The sequence below is a fragment of the Erpetoichthys calabaricus genome, chromosome 3, assembly GCF_900747795.2.
Source record: "Erpetoichthys calabaricus chromosome 3, fErpCal1.3, whole genome shotgun sequence".
Lineage (NCBI taxonomy): Eukaryota > Metazoa > Chordata > Cladistia > Polypteriformes > Polypteridae > Erpetoichthys > Erpetoichthys calabaricus.
Window position 1 is genome coordinate 28,940,435 of NC_041396.2, and position 19,930 is coordinate 28,960,364.

General features: G+C 40.2%; 1 protein-coding gene across 3 annotated transcripts in view; it reads right to left on the reverse strand.

Moving 5' to 3' along the window:
• LOC114647859 (protein PHTF1-like) overlaps positions 1-19,721 on the reverse strand; it is a 90,149-nt gene extending 70,428 nt beyond the window's left edge. The window contains exons 1-4 of one of the 3 annotated variants that reach the window (XM_051924421.1): positions 19,577-19,721; positions 10,390-10,505; positions 3,747-3,849; positions 3,456-3,512 (exon numbers count right to left, since the gene is read on the reverse strand). In XM_051924421.1, coding sequence (XP_051780381.1) covers positions 3,456-3,512; positions 3,747-3,791 — 102 coding nt within the window. In that variant the 5' untranslated portion in view covers positions 3,792-3,849; positions 10,390-10,505; positions 19,577-19,721. Of the gene's footprint in view, positions 1-3,455; positions 3,513-3,746; positions 3,850-10,389; positions 10,545-19,576 lie in introns of those variants that run through there. The other 2 variants (XM_028796527.2, XM_051924420.1) reach the window with 2 other exon arrangements.
• Positions 19,722-19,930: the final 209 nt, after the last annotated feature.

Here is a 19,930-nt window from a genome sequence, read left to right on the forward strand (position 1 = left end):
ATATTTTATACTGTTATTATATTTAATTAAATTTGCAGACGAGAAATGGAAAAAAAGTGATCAAAAGTATGGGAACATTTTGACCTGTTTTCCAATAATAAGTTATGTACTATACAACTCATATGTAGTGGAACTTGTAATGTGTCATTAATACTATAGACTACTGTAGGCACATTCCCTAAACCTTCTCATATGTGCTCTGTTCCTCAAGCACACTCCCTAAACCCCGTTATGATTTTCTTTGCCCCCTATTACTATTATTTCCTAAACACTGATGGGAAAATATTCATCTTTAACATTGCCTCAAAACAAAAATCCTTTCACATGGAAAAGTTGTCACATAATTATGCATCAGTGGTGGCTTCTAATGTATTAATAATAGTTGCTGTCATGGCAACAAATTATATCTTTAGGTCAAAACATTTAAATATTATTTTATTGTAGAAAATTGTTGCACATACTAACTTGCACATTTATTGCAGCATTTTAATGACAACATTATTATAATAAGTTCAAAATGAGCACACAGAGCGTTCTTAAGCTTTTAGTGAACCTGTCGGATTGAAATTATGCAATCAACAAAGGCTTATATATGTGCTTCCTCTGCTATTTCAAGCTGATGGCTGCTATGATTTCTGCAAACCACCCAAAATCATTATTTTCGAAGCTCTGAATCGTTTGAACTGTGTTTGAGGAACAACTTTCATGAGGCTTTGTTCACCCATCACTTGTTTTGTGTGACATAACAATCTCAACCTCAGTTGAATCAATTCATGCTAGTGCTGGGCGGTATGACCAAAATTCTATACCACAGTATTTTTCATAATTATACCAGTTTCACGGCATTCAACGGTATTTTTTTCCCATGCATGAGTGGATGTTAACCACATTTCCCACTGCAATTACTGCAGTAAACTGGCTAAGAATAACCTATTCCACTGTCATGAGAATTGTATATTGTACAAAAAAAACATTTTAATGTGCACACAAGTATTAATACAGGTTTGCATGGCCCCATAAAGTGATAGTTTTCAAGGGGGTGGCACTAATGAAGAGAAGGAATCACATTTCATGACAGTTGCAGTCACAATACAGAACCTTCTAATTGAACACATTTTGCAAACAACTTAAACTACAATTTTGACAACATATATTCAACCATCCAAAGAGGCATTTAGACTTAGTAAAATATCCAGAGGTGCTTGTCAAAAGTTGTATTGCACTGAACATGTCTTAGAAAACGAAAAAATAGTAAATATTTTTTGTAAACCAACTATACTTTCTGTTAATGTTAACAATTTCTGTCCACTGACATGTTAAAGTGACTTTTTAAACAACTTTACCATCATTAAACTGCATAATATTTAAACTAATAAATAATAACAATAAAATAAATAATAGTGCAACTTCCAGTAATAATAATATTATTACTTCAAGACTTCAAGCCCAGGTGCATTACACAGTATTCACCAAAATAAAATAAAACAAGTGCAACTTGGTGATGACATCTTTACCAACTGAACCATCATTAAGGCAAACTGCATTAATATGGACCTTGCTTCAAGCTAAGCTATATACATAAATAATAAAACTGCAACTTGCATTTATAATGCTATTTGTGGTATAGCCCTACAGAATCGTATTAGGGCCACGGTGAAGAAAAGAAAACACGGACACAGGGAAGAAAAAAAAAGTCGACATGTTGACTTTATTCTCGACATTTCCACTTTAATCTCGATGCTTATGTCAAGATTAAAGTCGACATTTCCACTTTATTCTCATAGTTTTATTTTGTAATTAAAGTAGAATGTTGTAAACTAAACTTCATCCTAAAATCAATGTTTCATTTACTAGATTTTCTCAAGTTAATGTAGCACATTAAATATAGTACTTTGTGTTAAGTGTTCCCTGGGTTCAACATGTCGACTTTATTCTCGTCATAAGCGTCAAAATTGAAGTGGAAATGTCGAGAATAAAGTCAACATGTCGTCACACAGTACCCAGATACATTACACAGTATTGAAAAAAATAAAACTAGTACAACTTGGCTTGTAGTATTATCCAGTAGTATTATCCAGTAGTATAGAAACAGTATTCACACATTTGAACATAATATGGTCCACATCCGACCTTTAAATCCAAAGTATCTCCAGACAACATACGTGACTCCTTTTTCCAGCAAAAGTTCTTCTGTGTCATCATGTTCAACTTTATCGTCTGCTACAGCTTCAGTTTCAAAATGTTCTCTGCCCATTTTCACCGCGCAACAACTCCACTAACGCATGTACTCTGTTGCACGTGTGTTTAGCGAAGTAGCAGTAAAAAAGGTCCCCCTTAAACAGTTTCCCTCTACGCCACGTTCCAAACGTTGTTTAGGCAACTTAAACCGGTGTTGCGGTATAAAAAAAATCCATATCATAACAAAAATAAAAAACGGTTTTCAGTATGAACCGGTATACCGCCCAGCACTAATTCATGCCCTGGATAATGTGTTACTCCATTGCATGGCCCACTCATAGATATGCCCACAGTCACAGAGGTTCCAGTTTGGAATCATCAATAAACCTAACATGGAGATAATTGAGGGTAAATACAACAATCCAAAACCTAATTAAACCAGTTCAGGGTCATGGGGGAACAGAGCCTATCTTGTGACAACAAAACAGATCTGGACAAGGTACCAGTCCATCACAGGTACCACCCATACTCTGCCATACTCACACTCACACAAAGGCAATTTGGAATCACCAATAATTAAGGTGATTCCAGAACTGCAAGAGTTATGAGGAAAAATTAAAACATTTGAGCCTTTTCAGTTTAAGCAAAAGGAAATTAAGAGGAGACGTGATTGAAGTCTTTATGATGAGAATTAGTCCAGTGGATCGAGACTGTAACTTTAAAATGAGTTCAACAAGAACACAGTCGGAAATTTGTTAATGGTAAGTTTCACACAAATATTAGGATGTTTTTCTTCAGACAAAGAATCACAGACACTTGGAATAAGTGACCAAGTAGTGTGGTAGACAGTAGGACTTTAGGTTCTTTCAAAACCTGACTTGATGTTATATTAGAGGAATTAAGTGAATAAGACTATTGAGCTTTGCTGGCTGAATGGCCTATTCTCATTTAAATCTTTCTAATGCTCTAACTGTCCTACACAGAACATTTGTTACACTGTGGAAGTATTGGGAGGAAAACCCACAGATATATGGGAAGAGTGTGCAAGCTCCACAACTAGGCACTGCATTTGAAACCAAGATGTTGGATCAGCAAAGCCTGAGCAGCAATACCTGATGTGCCAAGCCACATACTTTTGTTCTTGAAATGTGGAACAGACTGCATCAGAAATGAGTTTCTGACTTCTCTTTATCTGTGTCTTTGGTCTACTCCTTAAAAAGCTTGTTTATTGCATTGTGCCACTATACTTGAGACATGATGAAGTGAGGGGCACTAACCTTGATCTCACTCTGCTCCATTGACTTCTCCCACATTTGTTGGTCATAGGCACCAATCTGAAACATGAGAAAGAATAGAGCTAGGTTAACATGACAGTAAGCTAGCCCCTAATAATAAATCAAGGAAACAGCAAAAATAGGTGGGCCTTTTATAGGCATCTCTGTGAAACGTATGCTGGAGCACCCACCTCACTGCTATACTCTCTAGTTGCCAATTTCTGTTCTTGATGCGACATAAGATCCCCAATAATTTCATCCCCCAAAAGTCCCCTGTCCCAATAAAATTATTACCTTTTTTTGATACCAGGAAATTGCATCCCCCTTATTCAAAGCCATTGTTCTACGTCCCAATGAGCTGGATGATTAGGTAGTAGAAAACACCACAGGAGGTCACCTTTAAAGAGAAGACAGTAACCAATCAGTCCAAACTACTGTATGTGAACAGTTACATTTATCATCCCAGGATATACTGGGCATTTATATGATTAAATTAATATTTCCATAATTTACATTGACTTTCAGTCAATGCATGTCTTCAGGGCACATTCAGTGAGGTGGTACCACATGCAGACCACATCAGCTCTCAGCTCAGTTTGGATTCTTGCTTCTCAGTTGTTTTCTGACACTAAAATACCTCACACTCTGTCTTTAACATATTAACTGGTGGACCACTCTCTTCTTACTAAAGCTCCTACTACACAAACTCTTTAACATCTAGTGTCCTGGGTTGAATACTGCACCAGGATGTCATTGTCAAGTGGGAGTACTTGTGCCATGACTGTGTGGGTTCTTCCCCAAAGATGTTCCAATTAGGTTAACTTGTGATTCCAAATTTTAACATGGGTGTGTGTTTATGTGGGTACTGCACTAAACTGGTGTCCTATTCAACGTTTTTTCCTGCCAGTTTGCCCACTGCTGTCCATATAGTCTCTGGCTCCCACAAGCCTATACTGCATTAAATGGATCTGAGAGTAAACTGTGTACATTGTGCACACAGGGTGGCGTTATGTTGTGTAAACTCTCACAAAATGCTCTTCTCTTCCATTAGGTAATGGAAACCTCATTTTTTGCTAAGATAGTGCTCCCTTTCTTAACAATATTTGACCAGCACAAGATGACCGATTAATTCCGGGATCTTGCACTCATTTTTACTTAAACCAATTTCTTAATTAGGAAGCCATTCTTGTTGCAAATCAAACCCGTTTTTTAATCTTATAGTTTCTTAGTGTTCTCATTCTGACACAACAGGTATTTCTAAAACCTTTGATTTTAGAGAGTACCAGAGATGTTTTGTGAGTGGATCAATCTTTTTCAGAATTTTGCTTCCTTCTTTTTAAATATATAATTGAAATAGATATAGTATGACAAACACATATGTAAGATTGGGACTAAGCTATCTAGTTTTTCTGAATTGGTTTGTACATCAGTATTGTTTGGCCACTGGTTTAAGCTGATGTTATATTATGTGACTTCTAGTCTTAGGGTATGTCAGATTTGGCAACTGCAGTTGGTAATCTCGCCCACCAGACCAAGTCAATTTAAATGACTGAAAAATCGCTGGGTATGTCAAATTACGAGACTGCCTGCCAAATCTCCAGCACAGTTAATAACGAGAACATGTGAAAACCTAGGCTCTTTAAAAATACTGATGATTTTTTCAGAAAAAAAATACAATTTTAACAAATAACAAAAAGATATTTGAGCAAAGCTAATCCAAATACAATAATCAAAAATTCCATAAAAACAAAGCAAATAATCAAAAAAAATGGAAATCCACAAACACACTCACAAAGAAAGTTCTTCATAAACACTAAATGCCATTTTGGAGCACCTGATCCTTTGCCTGCAATACACAGGTCAGGGGGTGGTCCTCCAGATGAAAGGTCACAGAGGCCACACCCCCTGAATCTCCACATGAAAGGGACAGGGCATATAACTAAATATATTAATGCAACAAGGAATATAATACATTATCAAAACCAAATTAACAAAATAATACTCAAATCACAAAGACCAAAACCATGATTAATAAGAAAATGTACAAAAAATTATTTAATAAGAAAACAATTACAATAACAAACAAAAATTGACTTGAGCCAGGGATAAAATCCTGACTAACTCATAAATTAAAGAGAATAGAAAGAAAACCCAGCACCCCAAATCTCAGCACAACTTGAATGATCAAAAGAAATATATTACATAAAAGACTTCTCCCATATTAATAAAAGTGTAGATAATTAATTAAACACCAAATGACAGCATTAATCAAGTTGTCAACAAATGGAGTCACCACCAAGCATAAGAAAAAAGGTCCCTCAATGCAAGTTATAAATTTCATCAACCCAATAATATCTATATACAGTAATCCCTCCTCCATCGCGGGGATTGCGTTCCAGAGCCACCCGCGAAATAAGAAAATCCGCGAAGTAGAAACCATATGTTTATATGGTTATTTTTATATTGTCATGCTTGGATCACAGATTTGCGCAGAAACACAGGAGGTTGTAGAGAGACAGGAACGTTATTCAAACACTGCAAACAAACATTTGTCTCTTTTTCAAAAGTTTAAACTGTGCTCCATGACAAGACAGAGATGACAGTTCAGTCTCACAATTAAAAGAATGCAAACATATCTTCCTCTTCAAAGGAGTGCGCATCAGGAGCACAGAATGTCACATAGATAGAGAAAACAATCTCTGGCAAACAAATCAATAGGGCTGTTTGGCTTAAGTATGCGAAGCACCGCGGCACAAAGCTGTTGAAGGCGGCAGCTCACACCCCCTCCGTCAGGAGCAGACAAAGAGAGAGAGAGAGAGAGATAGAGAGAGACAGAGTTTGTTTTTCAAGCAAAAATCAATACGTGCCCTTCGAGCTTTTAAGTATGCGAAGCACCGTGCAGCTGCACAAAAGATAGCAACGTGAAGATAATCTTTCAGCATTTTTAGAGGAGCGTCCGTATCGTCTAGGTGTGCGAGCAGACCCCCTGCTCAATCCCCCTACGTCAAGATCACAGAAAGTCAGCGCAAGAGAAAGAGAAAAGTAAGATGGGTAGCTTCTCAGCCATCTGCCAATAGCGTCCCTTGTATGAAATCAACTGGGCAAACCAACTGAGGAAGCATGTACCAGAAATTAAAAGACCCATTGTCCGCAGAAACCCGCGAAGCAGCGAAAAATCCGCGATATATATTTAAATATGCTTACATATAAAATCTGCGATGGAGTGAAGCCGCGAAAGGTGAAGCGCGATATAGCGAGGGATTACTGTATACCTATATCTACTGAATTATTATTATTTATATGAAGCATGAATATACTTCTGGGTCTGTGTGTTGTAATGTGTGTTGATTATGATTAAAGTAATGGTAAGGCTTAATTGCACAGTGGGATTTGTTATATGATGAACATTGTACAAAATAATATATGATGTGTGGTGTTGACTTCTGCTTTGCAATACCCTATATTTATTTTTAATTTATGAGTGGGTTATCATTGTTTAACCCAGTCTCCATTTTGGAGCTGGTTGCAAGACAGGATAAATGTGATGTGATGAAAGGCATCTGGCTGCAAAATTTATGACAAAACCTTTAAAACTTTGACTCCACATAGAGGTGGGGAAACATGAAGAAGAACAAGAAGAAGAAGAAGTGGATTATCACTATTTAAACCTTTGATATTTTTGGGTTGATGAAATGTATAACTTACCTTGGAGGTCAACTTTCTTCTTATGATTGTTGGTGACTCCATTTGTTGACATCTTGATTAATGCCGTCATCGGGTGTTTAATGAATTATCTATGCATTTATTAAAATGGGAGAAATCTTTTATGTAACATACTTCTTCTGTTATACTGTTTTTCTTTTCATTATCCAAGTTGTACTGAGATGTGGAGTACGAATTAATGTACAGGTCAGGACAGACTTGGGAACATGCACTAGTGCAGACATAACGAAACAGCTCAGGCTCCCAGTTGGCAGACACATGGTCCAGTCCCACCCTCCGGAAATGAGCATTTGTCTGCTGCAGCCAGGTGTTAATGTGGGTGTCCCTTTGGCCTGGTCCAGTCACCTCAATAACGAGGATCCTGTGAACCGAATCACCCTCGGGGAATTGCACCACATGGCCATAGTGCTTTAACTGACGCTCCCTCACAATGCAGGTAATGTGCCTCATTTAGGCCTCCGTGAGCAACTGCTCATTCAACACAAAGTCAAACCAGCAGTACTCAAGGATTCTCCCAAAAGACACAGTACCAAAGGAGTCCAGTCTTCATTTTTAGGTCACTGGATAGCATCCATGTCTCGCAACCATATAGGAAAACAGGGAGCATCAGGACTCTAAAGACTTGGACCTTCAACCTTTTGCAAAGATATCGGGAGTGCAACACACCTCTCTCCAGCGACCTCATGACCCCCCACGCTCTCCCAATCTCTTTACCAACTTCATAGGAAGAGTCACCAGATACATGAATCTCACTGACAAGGTAAGTAAACCTCTTGACAAGGTCGACACACTGCTGATGGCTGTGCCCAAGAGGTCATTAAAGGCCTGGATCTTGTTTTTTATCCGGGACATTCGCAAGCCCAGATGCTCAGACTCCTCACTCAGTCTCTCGAGAGCCCTAATCAGAGACTCTATTGACTCTGCAAAGACTGCAGCATTGTCAAGATCAGTGAATCTTTCTTCAGCAACTGATGCTCCATAGCTGCTGGACCCCACAACCCTGCCCAACACCCAGACCAGTCAAGCACAGAACATACAACTGGCCGTCAATTCAAGTCAAGTTGGGGAACATGCACTGGTACAGTGCGTTGCCATACCCACTACACAATGAAACAGCTCGGGATCCTGACTGGCAACCCCCCAGGCAGACACGCGGTCCAGTCCCACCTTCCGGAAATGACCCTCTATCTGCTGCAGCCAGGTGTTACGTGGGTGACCCCTTGCCACTTGGGTCCCCATCAATGAGGATCTTACAAGCTGGATCACCCTCGGGGAAACGCACCACATGGCCATAGTGCCGCAACTGACGCTACCTCGCAATGCAGGTAATGTGCCTCATTCAGGACTCCATGAGCAACTGTTCATTCGACACAAAGTCAAACCAACAGTACCCAAGGATTTTCCAGAGAAACACAGTACCAAAGGAGTCCAGTCTTCATTTTCAGGTCACTAGATACAGTCCATGTCTCACAACCATATAGTAAGACAGGAAGCACCAGGACTCAAAAGACTTGGACCTTCGTCCTTTTGCTCAGATATCAGGAGCTCCACACACCCCTTTCCAGCGACCTTAGGACACCCCATGCTCTCCCAATCTCTTTACTGACTTCATAGGAAGAGTCACCAGATACATGAATGTCACTGACAAGGTAAGTAAACTTCTCGACAAGGTCTACACTCTCTCTGCATACAGACACACTGGTGATGGCTGTGTCCAAGAGATCATTAAAGGCCAGGATCTCAGTTTTAATCCTGGACACTCGCAAGCCCAGACACTCAGACTCCTCACTCAGTCTCTCGAGCACCCCAAATAGAGCCTCCATTGACTCCGCGAAGATCACAGCATCGTCAGCAAAGTCAAGATCCATGAATCTTTCTTTACCAACAGATGCCCCACAGCCGTTGGACCCCACAACCTTGCCCACCACCCAGTCCATGCAAGCACTGAACAGAGTAGGAGCAAAAACACACCTCTGATGAACCCAGGAATCAACTGGGAAAAACACAAAAGTTCTTCCACCACTCTGCACAGCACTCACTGTACCAGTGTATAGGCCGGCCATGATATCCAGCAACCTCGAGGGGATCCCACGAACCCTCAGGATGTCCCACAGGGCAGCTCAATCAACTGAGTTGAACACTTTACGGAAATCGACAAAGGCTGCAAAGAAACTCTGCCAATAATTGTGTTTGCGCTCCATGACCACCCTTAGTGTCAGGATGTGGTCGATGGTAGACTTCTTAGGTGTAAAACCAGACTGTTCCGGTCGCTGGTAGGTGAGCAAAGTGATCACGGTTCCTATTGAGGACAACGCTTGCAAGGACCTTACCCGGCACCGACAGCAGTGTTATCCCCCTGTAGTTGCTGCAATCCAGGCGATCACCCTTCCCTTTCCAGATAGGGATGACAAGTCCCATTTTCCAGTCAGTTGGGATGATGCCAGTCTCCCAAATGGAAGCAAAGATTGCTTGCAATGCCAGGAGGACAGCCTTACCATCAGCCTGGAGAAGTTCACTCTGGATACCACAGATCCTTGCAGCCTTTCCCCCCCTCAGCTGGTTCACCACCTGTGCAGTCTCAACTGGCTATGCAAACATTAATTATGAAAGAATTCATTAACATACAACTGGCTATATATAAGGTCGGTTTAACATTTAGTTTTTAGGAAAATCCTGCAGCCACTGCTTTTAAGGATCAGAATTTGAGTCCCCTGTCCTATAAAGCTAAACACTTTATCTAGTAACAGCCAGACATTTCAGTCTGAGGAGCCAAGCTAACAAATGGACTTATTTCAGTAACAAGCTACTAAACGCCCTGCACACAGGTGGCACACTGGACCTCCTACTGCATGACAGCAGTACAAATTAGTAACTTCTATTCTAGTAGCATACTACCAGTTACCTGCTAGATACTATGTGCGTTAATAATATATTAGCCAAGTTACCAGGTGTTGCCCAGGTAAGAAAGTGGAAAGGTAAAACAAAATTGCAAATTCTCTTTTATCAAACTTTAGTGCATTACTACTGTTAGTATTGGAAAGTTTCTTAGTATACAATATTCTTCTTTTTACCTTCTGGTGGATAGAACCCAAATTGTAATAAATACATTAAGAGACTATATGGCTCCACCTTGGATGGCTTGAGGCCATGACAAATATAGTGGGGAAACGGTTTAATTAAAGACAAACTGAAAAGTAACAGGCAAGAATCAAACCTGGATTTTTCCTTTGAAAGGCAAGCAGGCCAACCATCACAATGCCCTCCTCATCTGCGTGACGCTGTTGTCTACTGATACATTACTCTGTAGAATTTCATGCCACTTGCGCCATCCTGTTGGGAAGGAAAACAAGGCTGAAATTATTTGTTAAAAACCAGACTTATGGTGAGAAGTACCTGTTTCTCAAATTTCAAATCTGTAGCTTAAAAAACAAAGCGGTGCATAAAGAACTAAGAGAGCTTGTGCTTTATTCAGGTAGAGATTAGTCTTTTCATAGAAGCAGGATATACTGGGCCTTCTGCTCTGAAACACCCTGCCCTCCAGCTACACTCTTGCGATTTCCTATTTCAAGTATTTTTTGTTCTAATAACATAGTACTGGTTGACTTCTAGACAGCTTTTGTTTTAATCAACTATTTGACTTTCCACTATGAGAAGCATGTACTTGGCAATCTGGTAGAAACAACACAATGGCACTTTACTGTAACAAGCATGCGCTCTTTCAGTCACACTTGGGTCAACTCCTGCACCCTGTGCATGGCAGTAGCAGATTTCTCTCCTTTTGCAAGACGTATTTCTTAACACACTTGCCCATACTATCAGAGATAACTAGCATTTCCTTACAGCATGCAGCTCTGGTAATGTACAGTATGGGTCAGGGCAATCTGGGTTCAGCCTTGACCTGGTTCTCATCATACCTACCTGACGGAGGTTCTTCCATCTGTGTGGGTGAATACACTTCTGCCAGTGCTGCCCTGTCCATGTGGTGTGCCTCAGAAATCTGTCCTTCGGCCCCTTTTATTTTTGCTATACATTTTACTCTTGGCTCAAACTATTAGTTCATTTAATGGGGTCTCCTGTCACTTTTATGCTGATGACATTAGGCTTCATTGTTCTTTCAAGCATCAACAATTACACAAAGCTACCAACCCTGGTTGATTTTCTCATGGAAGTGAAAAAGTGGTTATCTGCCAAATATTTACAGTTAATTACATCATTGCCTGAAGAAGGGACCTGAGTTGCCTTGAAACCTTGCATATTGTAATCTTCCTAGTTAGCCAATAAAAGGTGCCATTTTGCTTAACTTCTCACCACATCCATAATGGCTAACATGTTACAACACCCTAGTACTACAGTTAAATCCACAAAAGACTAGATGGTCTTGATCTTAGGCCCCTGTTGATTTGCATCCTATCATCAGTCAAAGGATTGTGAAGATGTCTACTTCCACTCAAACATATCTTTGTAACTTGGGTGTCACTTTTGATCAGTCTCTTACCTTTGTCAGGACTCTTAGTCATTGTTGTTTCCTTTATGTGAGAGACCGTCCTAGGCTTAGAGTCACTAAAACGGAGATGAAAATACTTGCCCATGTTTTTATCTAATCTAGCCTAGACTACTGTAATTCATTGTTTACAAGTTTGAGTAAATGTGTCTTTAACCGTCTGCAAATTGCACAAAATGCAACTGCCAGGCTCCTAGCTAGACTCAACTGGAGGTTTCATATTACATCAATTTGATCATCCCCTCCATTGGCCACCAATTGAATTTAGAATTCAATGTAAAGTCGAGGTTCTTACTCATAGAGCCCTCCATACTTTCAGCCAACAAATCATTCAGCAGAAGTGTGTTAAGAAACACTATGTGAGGTTCTTTATCCAATAGCAATAATGCCTTAATGCCTCACTGGGACTGCCAAGTCAGACGTTTTCTTTCTGTTTAATTTTCTTGTTTTGTAGTCATTCTGGGTGTGTGTTCAGACCAACATGTGTGTGATTATTTATTTATTTTATTGACCTACCTATTTATGTGTTTATTTATTTAAACAGCTTCTCTAAAAAGCCATATGTTCCCCTGGGGGACAAATAATGCACTATCTATGGCTAGGCCCCTGTCAGTATATTAGTAACTTTGTGTATTATCACGTTGCTGGTCAAGCTCTAAGATCCGGGAAACAGGGTCTCATTTTTGTACCATGCAACAGAATGAAGATACTTAATGATCGTGCTTCAGTCTGATGTGCCGGTCTTTGTGTCAGGCTCATTCTATTGAGGCGTTCGAAGGTCAGCTTAAGATGTATCTGTTTGGAGGAGACTTTGGGTAGCATTTCTGGGAGTCATATTGTTCTATTGTTTGTTGATTCTGTGTGTTTTATTGTTCACTTATTTAACTGTATCACTGTTTTTCTATGAATGCTTTTAATTGTTTACATCGTTGTACAGTGCTTTGTGGCTTTTCCATGTGAAAGGACAAGAGTCGAAAGGTTGGGAGCTTGCACTCATACAGCTTACTTAATACTCTTAAATACCCCACTGTCAGTAATGTATTGGTGCTTTACAATTACAAGCATTCTACTATTCTAGTAACGTACAAGAACCAAGCTAATTGACAACATACACTCACCAGTCACTTTATTAGATACAATTGCTTGTTAACGCAAATATGTAATCAGTCAATCACACTGCAGCAACTCAATCATTCAGGCACGTAGATATTGTCAAGATGACCTGCTGAAGTTCAAACCAAGCATCAGAATGGGGAAGAAAGGTGATTGAAGTGAGTTTGAATGTGGCATGGCTGTTAATGTCAGACGGGCTGGTCTCAGTATTTCTGGTCTGGTTTTCACACACAACCATCTCTAGAGAATGGTCCGAAAAAGGGAAAATATTCAGTGAACGTCAGTTGTCAGGGCAAAAATGCCTTCATAATGCCAGAGGTCAGAGGGGAATGGCCAGGTATGGTATGAGCTGATAAAAAGGCAACAGTAACTCAAATAACCACTTATTACCAACAAAGTATGCAGAAGTGCATCTCTGAATGCACAACACGTCAAACCTAGAAGCAGATGGGCTACAACAGCAGACAGACCACACTGAGTGCCAGTCCTATTAGCTAACAACAGACAAATGAGGCTACAATTCACACGGGCTCACCAAAATTGGACAATAGAAGATGCTACCTGGTCTGATTAGTCTTAAATGCTGCTGTGACATACGAATGATAGGGTCAGAATTTGGCATCAACAACATGAAATCATGGACCCATCTTGCCTTGTATCAATGCTTCAGGGTGGTAGTGTAATGGTGTAGGAATATTTTCTTGGCACACTTTGAGCCACCTACTACCAACTGAGCATTGTTTAAACGCCACAGCCTACTTGAATCTTGTTGCTGACCATGTCCATCCCTTTATGACCGCAGTGTACTCATCTTCTGATGGCTTCTTCAAACAGGATAACACGCCGTGTCACAAAGCTCAAATAATCTCAAACTGGTTTCTTGAACATGCCAATGAGTTCGCTGTACTGAAATGGCCTCCACAGTCCCCAGATCTTAAGCTAACAGAGCACCATTGGGATGTGGTGGAATGGGAGATTCACATCATGGATGTGTAACAGACAAATCTGCAGCAACTACATGATGCTATCATGTCAATATGGACCAAAATCCATGAGGAATGTTTCCAGCACCTTCGATGTCACGAAGAATGCCAGCAGTTCTGAAGGGAAAACGTGGTCTGGTACTAGCAAGGTGGACCTAATGAAGTGGCCGGTGAGTGTATGTTCTAATAATACACAGTCTTGTGAAAAAGAAAGTACACCTCATTAAATGTTTTATTATTACTTAAATATGTGGACATATCGAAATTTGGTCTTCCTTTAAATAGTACCTACAAATAAAGGTGATACAGTATAACAAAAATTAAGTCACATCTACTCTTTGTAGTCCAGTGTGTAATTTAAATAAACATAAATGTAAATTTTGCATGTTTTTGCTGCTAATGAAGTTCTTTTGAATTAATTTCAATTAATTTGTTTTTTAAGATTTGTTCCCCGGAATTTCTTCATTTCTTTCTTTAAACAGAAATGAAATGCGAAGTGAGTGAGTCAACAGAAGACCACCTAAGTCAGGGCTTCAAACTCCAAACAATTTCACTCCAACCAGTTGCTTCATTAGGCGCTGATTCTTGTTGTTAATTAAACCCGTTCTTTAATTCTATGGCCTGTTGCTGCCCTCATTGTGCCATAGCAGACATTTTCAAAGACTCTGTTAAAATGTTTTGGGGACCTGAGCAAATAAACATTCCTGAGACCTCAATCCTTTTTATTTTCAGATATTGTATGATGGACATCAGCTGTTTTGGTTCATTTTGTATCTCATTATTGTTTGGCTGCTAGTTAAGGAAAAAGAAACAATTAAGGGACCTGAGTCTTAAAAAGTAAGTCAATTAAAATTAATTCAAAAGAAGTTAATTAGCAGCAAAAACAGGTCACTAATGAAGAAAAGGGTTAGAATGAAAACCTGCAGCCACTGGAGACCTCCAGGACCGGATTCTGAGATCCGTCGTATATACTGTACTTCCTCTGTGTACTTTAAGGATCCAACCTCCTTAGTGCATTCCTGTACCTGTTCTTCGTCTGTGTGAATATACACAGTACAGTCTGCTGTCTTAACATGAATGTATTCAGTAGTTCTAGGGTGTTGTAATGTGTTAGCCATTATAGATGTAGACAGAAGTCAAGCAAAATGACACCTTTTATTTTTAGTTAGCTAATAAAATGTGTCATTTTGCTTGACTTCTCACTACATTAATGTATTCCTATAACAGCTATCCTATCCTCTTTAATAAAATCCCTTTGTGCGTCCAGGTGTCCGTGTGTGTGTGTCTTCTAGTGAAGTGCACATGCGCTGGGGCTTCTGGTGAAGTGCGCATGCGCGGGGCACGGTGCGATGCACGATATTACTGTCAGAGAAAGTTAGAGGCGTTTTACGGAAATACAAACCAGTATTACTGCGAGAGGAAATTAAAGGTACACAATACAGTGACTCATATTACAGCCACATACAAGCCAGTATTACTGTCAGAGGAGATTAAAGGCATATTACCGACGTGCACACCTGTATTACCGCCAGAGAAAATTAAAGGTATATTACGGACGTACAAGCCAGCGGACGTACAAGACAGTATTACTGTCACAGAAAATTAAAGACACACAATACACGGCGGCAGCCCACGAAGAACGGTCAGCTCAGCAAGTAAACATCAACAAAAGACAGGCTGAAAGAAAGAAAAATACAACCAACAAAAAGAATGAGGTCAAAGTCCCTTGCCATTTAATATAGACTGTACCTACTAATGTTTATGCACTACTGTTCTAGCGCCCGTTATGGTAATGGGCTAAATGACTAGTTTTTTTAATAATCTACTAGCCAGCAGCAATATCACCTGCACTTCAGAATAAGTAATCCACCTGAAGCTATGCATATTTGGGCCCAGCCAGCACTTGAATATGAGACCATCTGGGAAAAGCCTGGGTTGCTACTGAAAGAAGCCAACTGGGGTGCTTACCCTGTGATCTGTGTGTGGATCCCAATACCCATGCACAGTGACTGTTTGCTGTAAAAATTGCAGTAGTCCTTCGGATGAGGCGTAAAGGTGAGATCCTGACTCTCTGTGGTCATAAAAGATACTTGGGCATCGTTTGAAAAGAGTAGGGTGTTTCCCGATGTCCTGGCTACACTGCCCACTACTGCCATGTCCATAATGGCCTCCTATTAATCCTCAGTCCCTAGTAGGCTAACTATCTCTCACACCCTTTCACCACCTTTTAGCTAATGTGTGGCGAGTGTTCTGGCGCAAGCAAGGCCATCATTTCATTATCCAGGTAGGTGCTACACATTGACGTGTTGAAGTGGTTCCCCACTGCCTATGTAATGCACTTTAAGTAGGTTACAAGAGTGGAATATAAATGCAATTAAATATTACTATTTATTACTAGATGGATAGGATTAGAAATGAGTACACTAGAGGGCCAGCTCAGGTTGAACGGTTGGTAGACAAAGTCAGAGAGGCGAGATTGCATTGGTTTGGACATGTGCAGAGGAGAGATGCTGGGTATATTGGGAGAAGGATGCTAAGGATAGAGCTGCCAGGAAAGAGGAAAAGAGGAAGGCCTAAGAGAAGGTTTATGGATGTGGTGAGAGAGGACATGCAGGTGATGGGTGTGACGGAGCAGGATGTTGAGGACAGGAAGTTATGGAAAAATGGTGACCACTAATGGGAGCAGCCAAAAGAAGATTACTAGATATCTTGCTCTCTGTATCATATAGGCACTTTCTATTATGAGCTTTTTTTCCTAATAGTGTACTGTTTTGCAGAAGAAGAGTCATAGAGAACTTGTACTGAAAGCATGTGTTCAGACCAAACAAGGTGTACTGCTTCTCATCAAAATTGGAAGAGGTGTCAGATAAGGATGTATATTATCAGTGATACCTTTCAATCTGTACAGTGAATTCATGCTGAATGAGACATTGGAAAGGATAGATAGATAGATAGATAGATAGATAGATAGATAGATAGATAGATAGATAGATAGATAGATAGATAGATAGATAGATAGATAGATACTTTATTAATCCCAATGGGAAATTCACAAATTCACAGATGAAACATAGGTGGATATAATATAAACAGCGTAAAGGTATGCAGATGATGCCACCCTACTGGCAGAAAATATAAAGAATCTATGGAAGATGATAAAGATGATAATACAGGAGGGATATTGAGTGGAACTCAACTTGAAGAAAACCAAAGTCATGGTAATCACCAAAGGAATGGAACACTGCTGCAACATAATAACAAATGGAATACATCTGGAACTGGTAGATAGTTAACAAAGCGCTTGGATGCTGGATTACAAAATGTAGTCTATGTGAAAAGGACGTAATAACAAGAACTGGAAGGGCCAAGGATGCCTTTCAGAAACAAAAGGAATTCATGAGAGGAGACATAAACATGGACTTGACGAAGAGACCATTTCAGTGTTATGTATTCTCACGAGTGTGTTATGAATGTGAAACATGCACCCACAACAAACAAGCCATCAAGAGGATAGCAGTGATCAAACAACTGTGCTACGGGTAACTGCTAAAGAAGTTACAAACTAAAGTACTGAAGAGGGCTTGCATCAAAATGCCTCTACGAGGAAAATGTCATTTGCTGGGCTGGTCATAACAGGAGAGGTTGAGTAGGGGGCATAATGGTAATCATTCTAGAAGGAAAACTAAATGGGAGAGCAGGCAAGGTCGATGGTCAACTAGAGCCTCATAAACTGGCTGGCAGGGAAATAAAGAATGATGGTGACACATGAGGGTCAAAACTCTGATAAAGGATGACACTTGAAAAGAAATGCACAACGACCACTTTGCCAGTAAAATGTGCCTCCAGCGACCCTCTCCCATAAGAAAGAGCTTGCCAGCCCCTACGCACCCTAAACTTAAGTAACTTATTGGGCCCTCCTAATGTATGATTTGTTCCTTGCACCAACAATACAATCATACCAGAACTCCTCCATAGCAAACTTCTTAGCATTAATGGAGGCAATGCCACATGTGTCTGGATCTCTGACTTTTCTAAGTAACAGACATCAAGCAGTGAAGAGGGGTGACTATCAGGCAGGAACCTTGATCCGGAGTACAGGGTCCCATCAGTGCTGTGTTCTGTCTCCTCTTTATTTTCTTCTTCTGCTCTAAGGATTGCAACTTCAGTGTCCCATCTGTTAAACTGCTGAAGTCTACTGATGACACCACCCTGACTGGAATGATTACAAATGCGAAGGATATGCCATGTCAGAGGGAGGTTGATACCTGCTCGCAACAATCTTAATTTGAAAACCTTGAAAAGAGTGGAAATAATTATGGAATTTAAGAGGCACTCCTCACCTAGTTATAAACAATGTCACAATGGACCTGGTATGATCATTCAAATTTCTTGGCACAGCTATCACTTACAGTCTGAACTGGGAAGTAAACATGTCTGCTCTAATCAAAAAAGCCCATCAGCAACTTATAAAATTAACAACATCGGTGCTGGTACAGTTTCACAGAGCTCTTTATAAGCTTCAACTGGTCCAGAATTCAGCTGCCCGCATCATTACTAGATCCTCCTCTATTCACCTAATCACTCCCATCTTGCAGCAGCTTCACTGGCTTCCATTCAATTCAAAATTCTTCTGTTAACTTTTAAGGCTATCCACAACCTTGCCCCTCCATATCTGTCCGACCTCCTCCATGTTGCCATTGCCTCCTGCACCCTTAGATCCTCTTCCTCCGTCCACTTGACTGTCCCCTTCGTCCGTTTTACCACCATGGGGAGCAGAGTATTCAGTTGCTCTGCTTCCTAGCTCTGGAACTCACTATCATCTGAGCTTAGAAATATTGAATCATTTTCACTTTTCAAATCTAAACTTTAAAACTCATCTGTTTAAAACTGCTTTTTCTCTTTGACACAATTGCTCTCTCTGATTTTAAATGTTGTATTTTAGTTGTTTATATTGCGTGTTTCATCTATTGTTCTGTGTCCTTGAGTGTTTAGAAAGGCGCCTACGAATAAATAAAATATAATTATTATTATTATTTGAAAGCCATCCTCATTATCTCCACCTGCTCACTTGAAACATAAACTGCAGCGTGTTATTCGGACAACAGAAAAAGACTGTCTGAAATTGGACTCCATTAAGGTCCTGTATACATCACAGGTAAGGAAACGTTCTCGAAATATGATCCAAGACTACACTCACCCAGCCAGCCATCTCTTTCAGTCATTACCATCAAGGAAACGTTACTGGTCACTAAAGGCAAGAACTACTAGAAATAAATGCTTTTTTACTACTGCCGTTACTACGGTATCTGATTCATCTGTCGTTTCCTTATTTCCACACTCCTGCATTCCACATACAGTATATTTATTTTATAAAGGACTTACTTAACATATTACTGGGGGGAATGCAAACCTACTTCATTTCTTAAAAATGTGTTTTGTGCAATATATTTTTTTACTACTACCGTAATGCTGTGATGGTGTCAAGTATTGTATATCGTGTTAGTTTTATGTGCCTTGTTAGTGCAGGAATGGGACACCAGAAGAAATCCCTAACATCTAGGCTGTCAGGCAATAAAGGGGTAATGCTTTTGTCCTATCCGGGCACGGACAACCTGCTAACCTAAATGTTTCTTATAGCAAGCATAACGTTCTGGTTAACACTTTGCCTTGCCCTTCCCTGTTAAAAGCGTATTAGTGTTGTATAAATAATAGATATATAAGTCAAAACTCGGTTTACCTTATCATTTTGGTAATATTTCTGTTACAAATACTTTTAAACCAAATTTCAGGCATCTTCTACTTACCGTGTCGGAGGGCTGTGTGGACCTGCATCAACAGGGAATACACGCGCGCAAAGCGAGCGCGCGTACGAGACTCGCTCTACTTCCTTCTTCCGGGTTGCCACGCCCCCTCCGATGAGTTCTGCCTCTGCGCCGTGACAGCAGGAGCTTCCGTGTACCCGCTCGCTTAGCTGGTAGGACCGTTTACTTTCGTTAACGCCTACTCTCGACTGTACAGCACTCTGAAAGCCGCGCAACTCCGCCTACTCTCGTCGGCTTCACAGATGTTGTCTGCTTCTTGTTTTTAATATGCGCGGGCAGGGGGGCGGGGCTCGGCTGTGCTTTAAACACCGGGGGAATCAGTTCTCGTAATCAGAC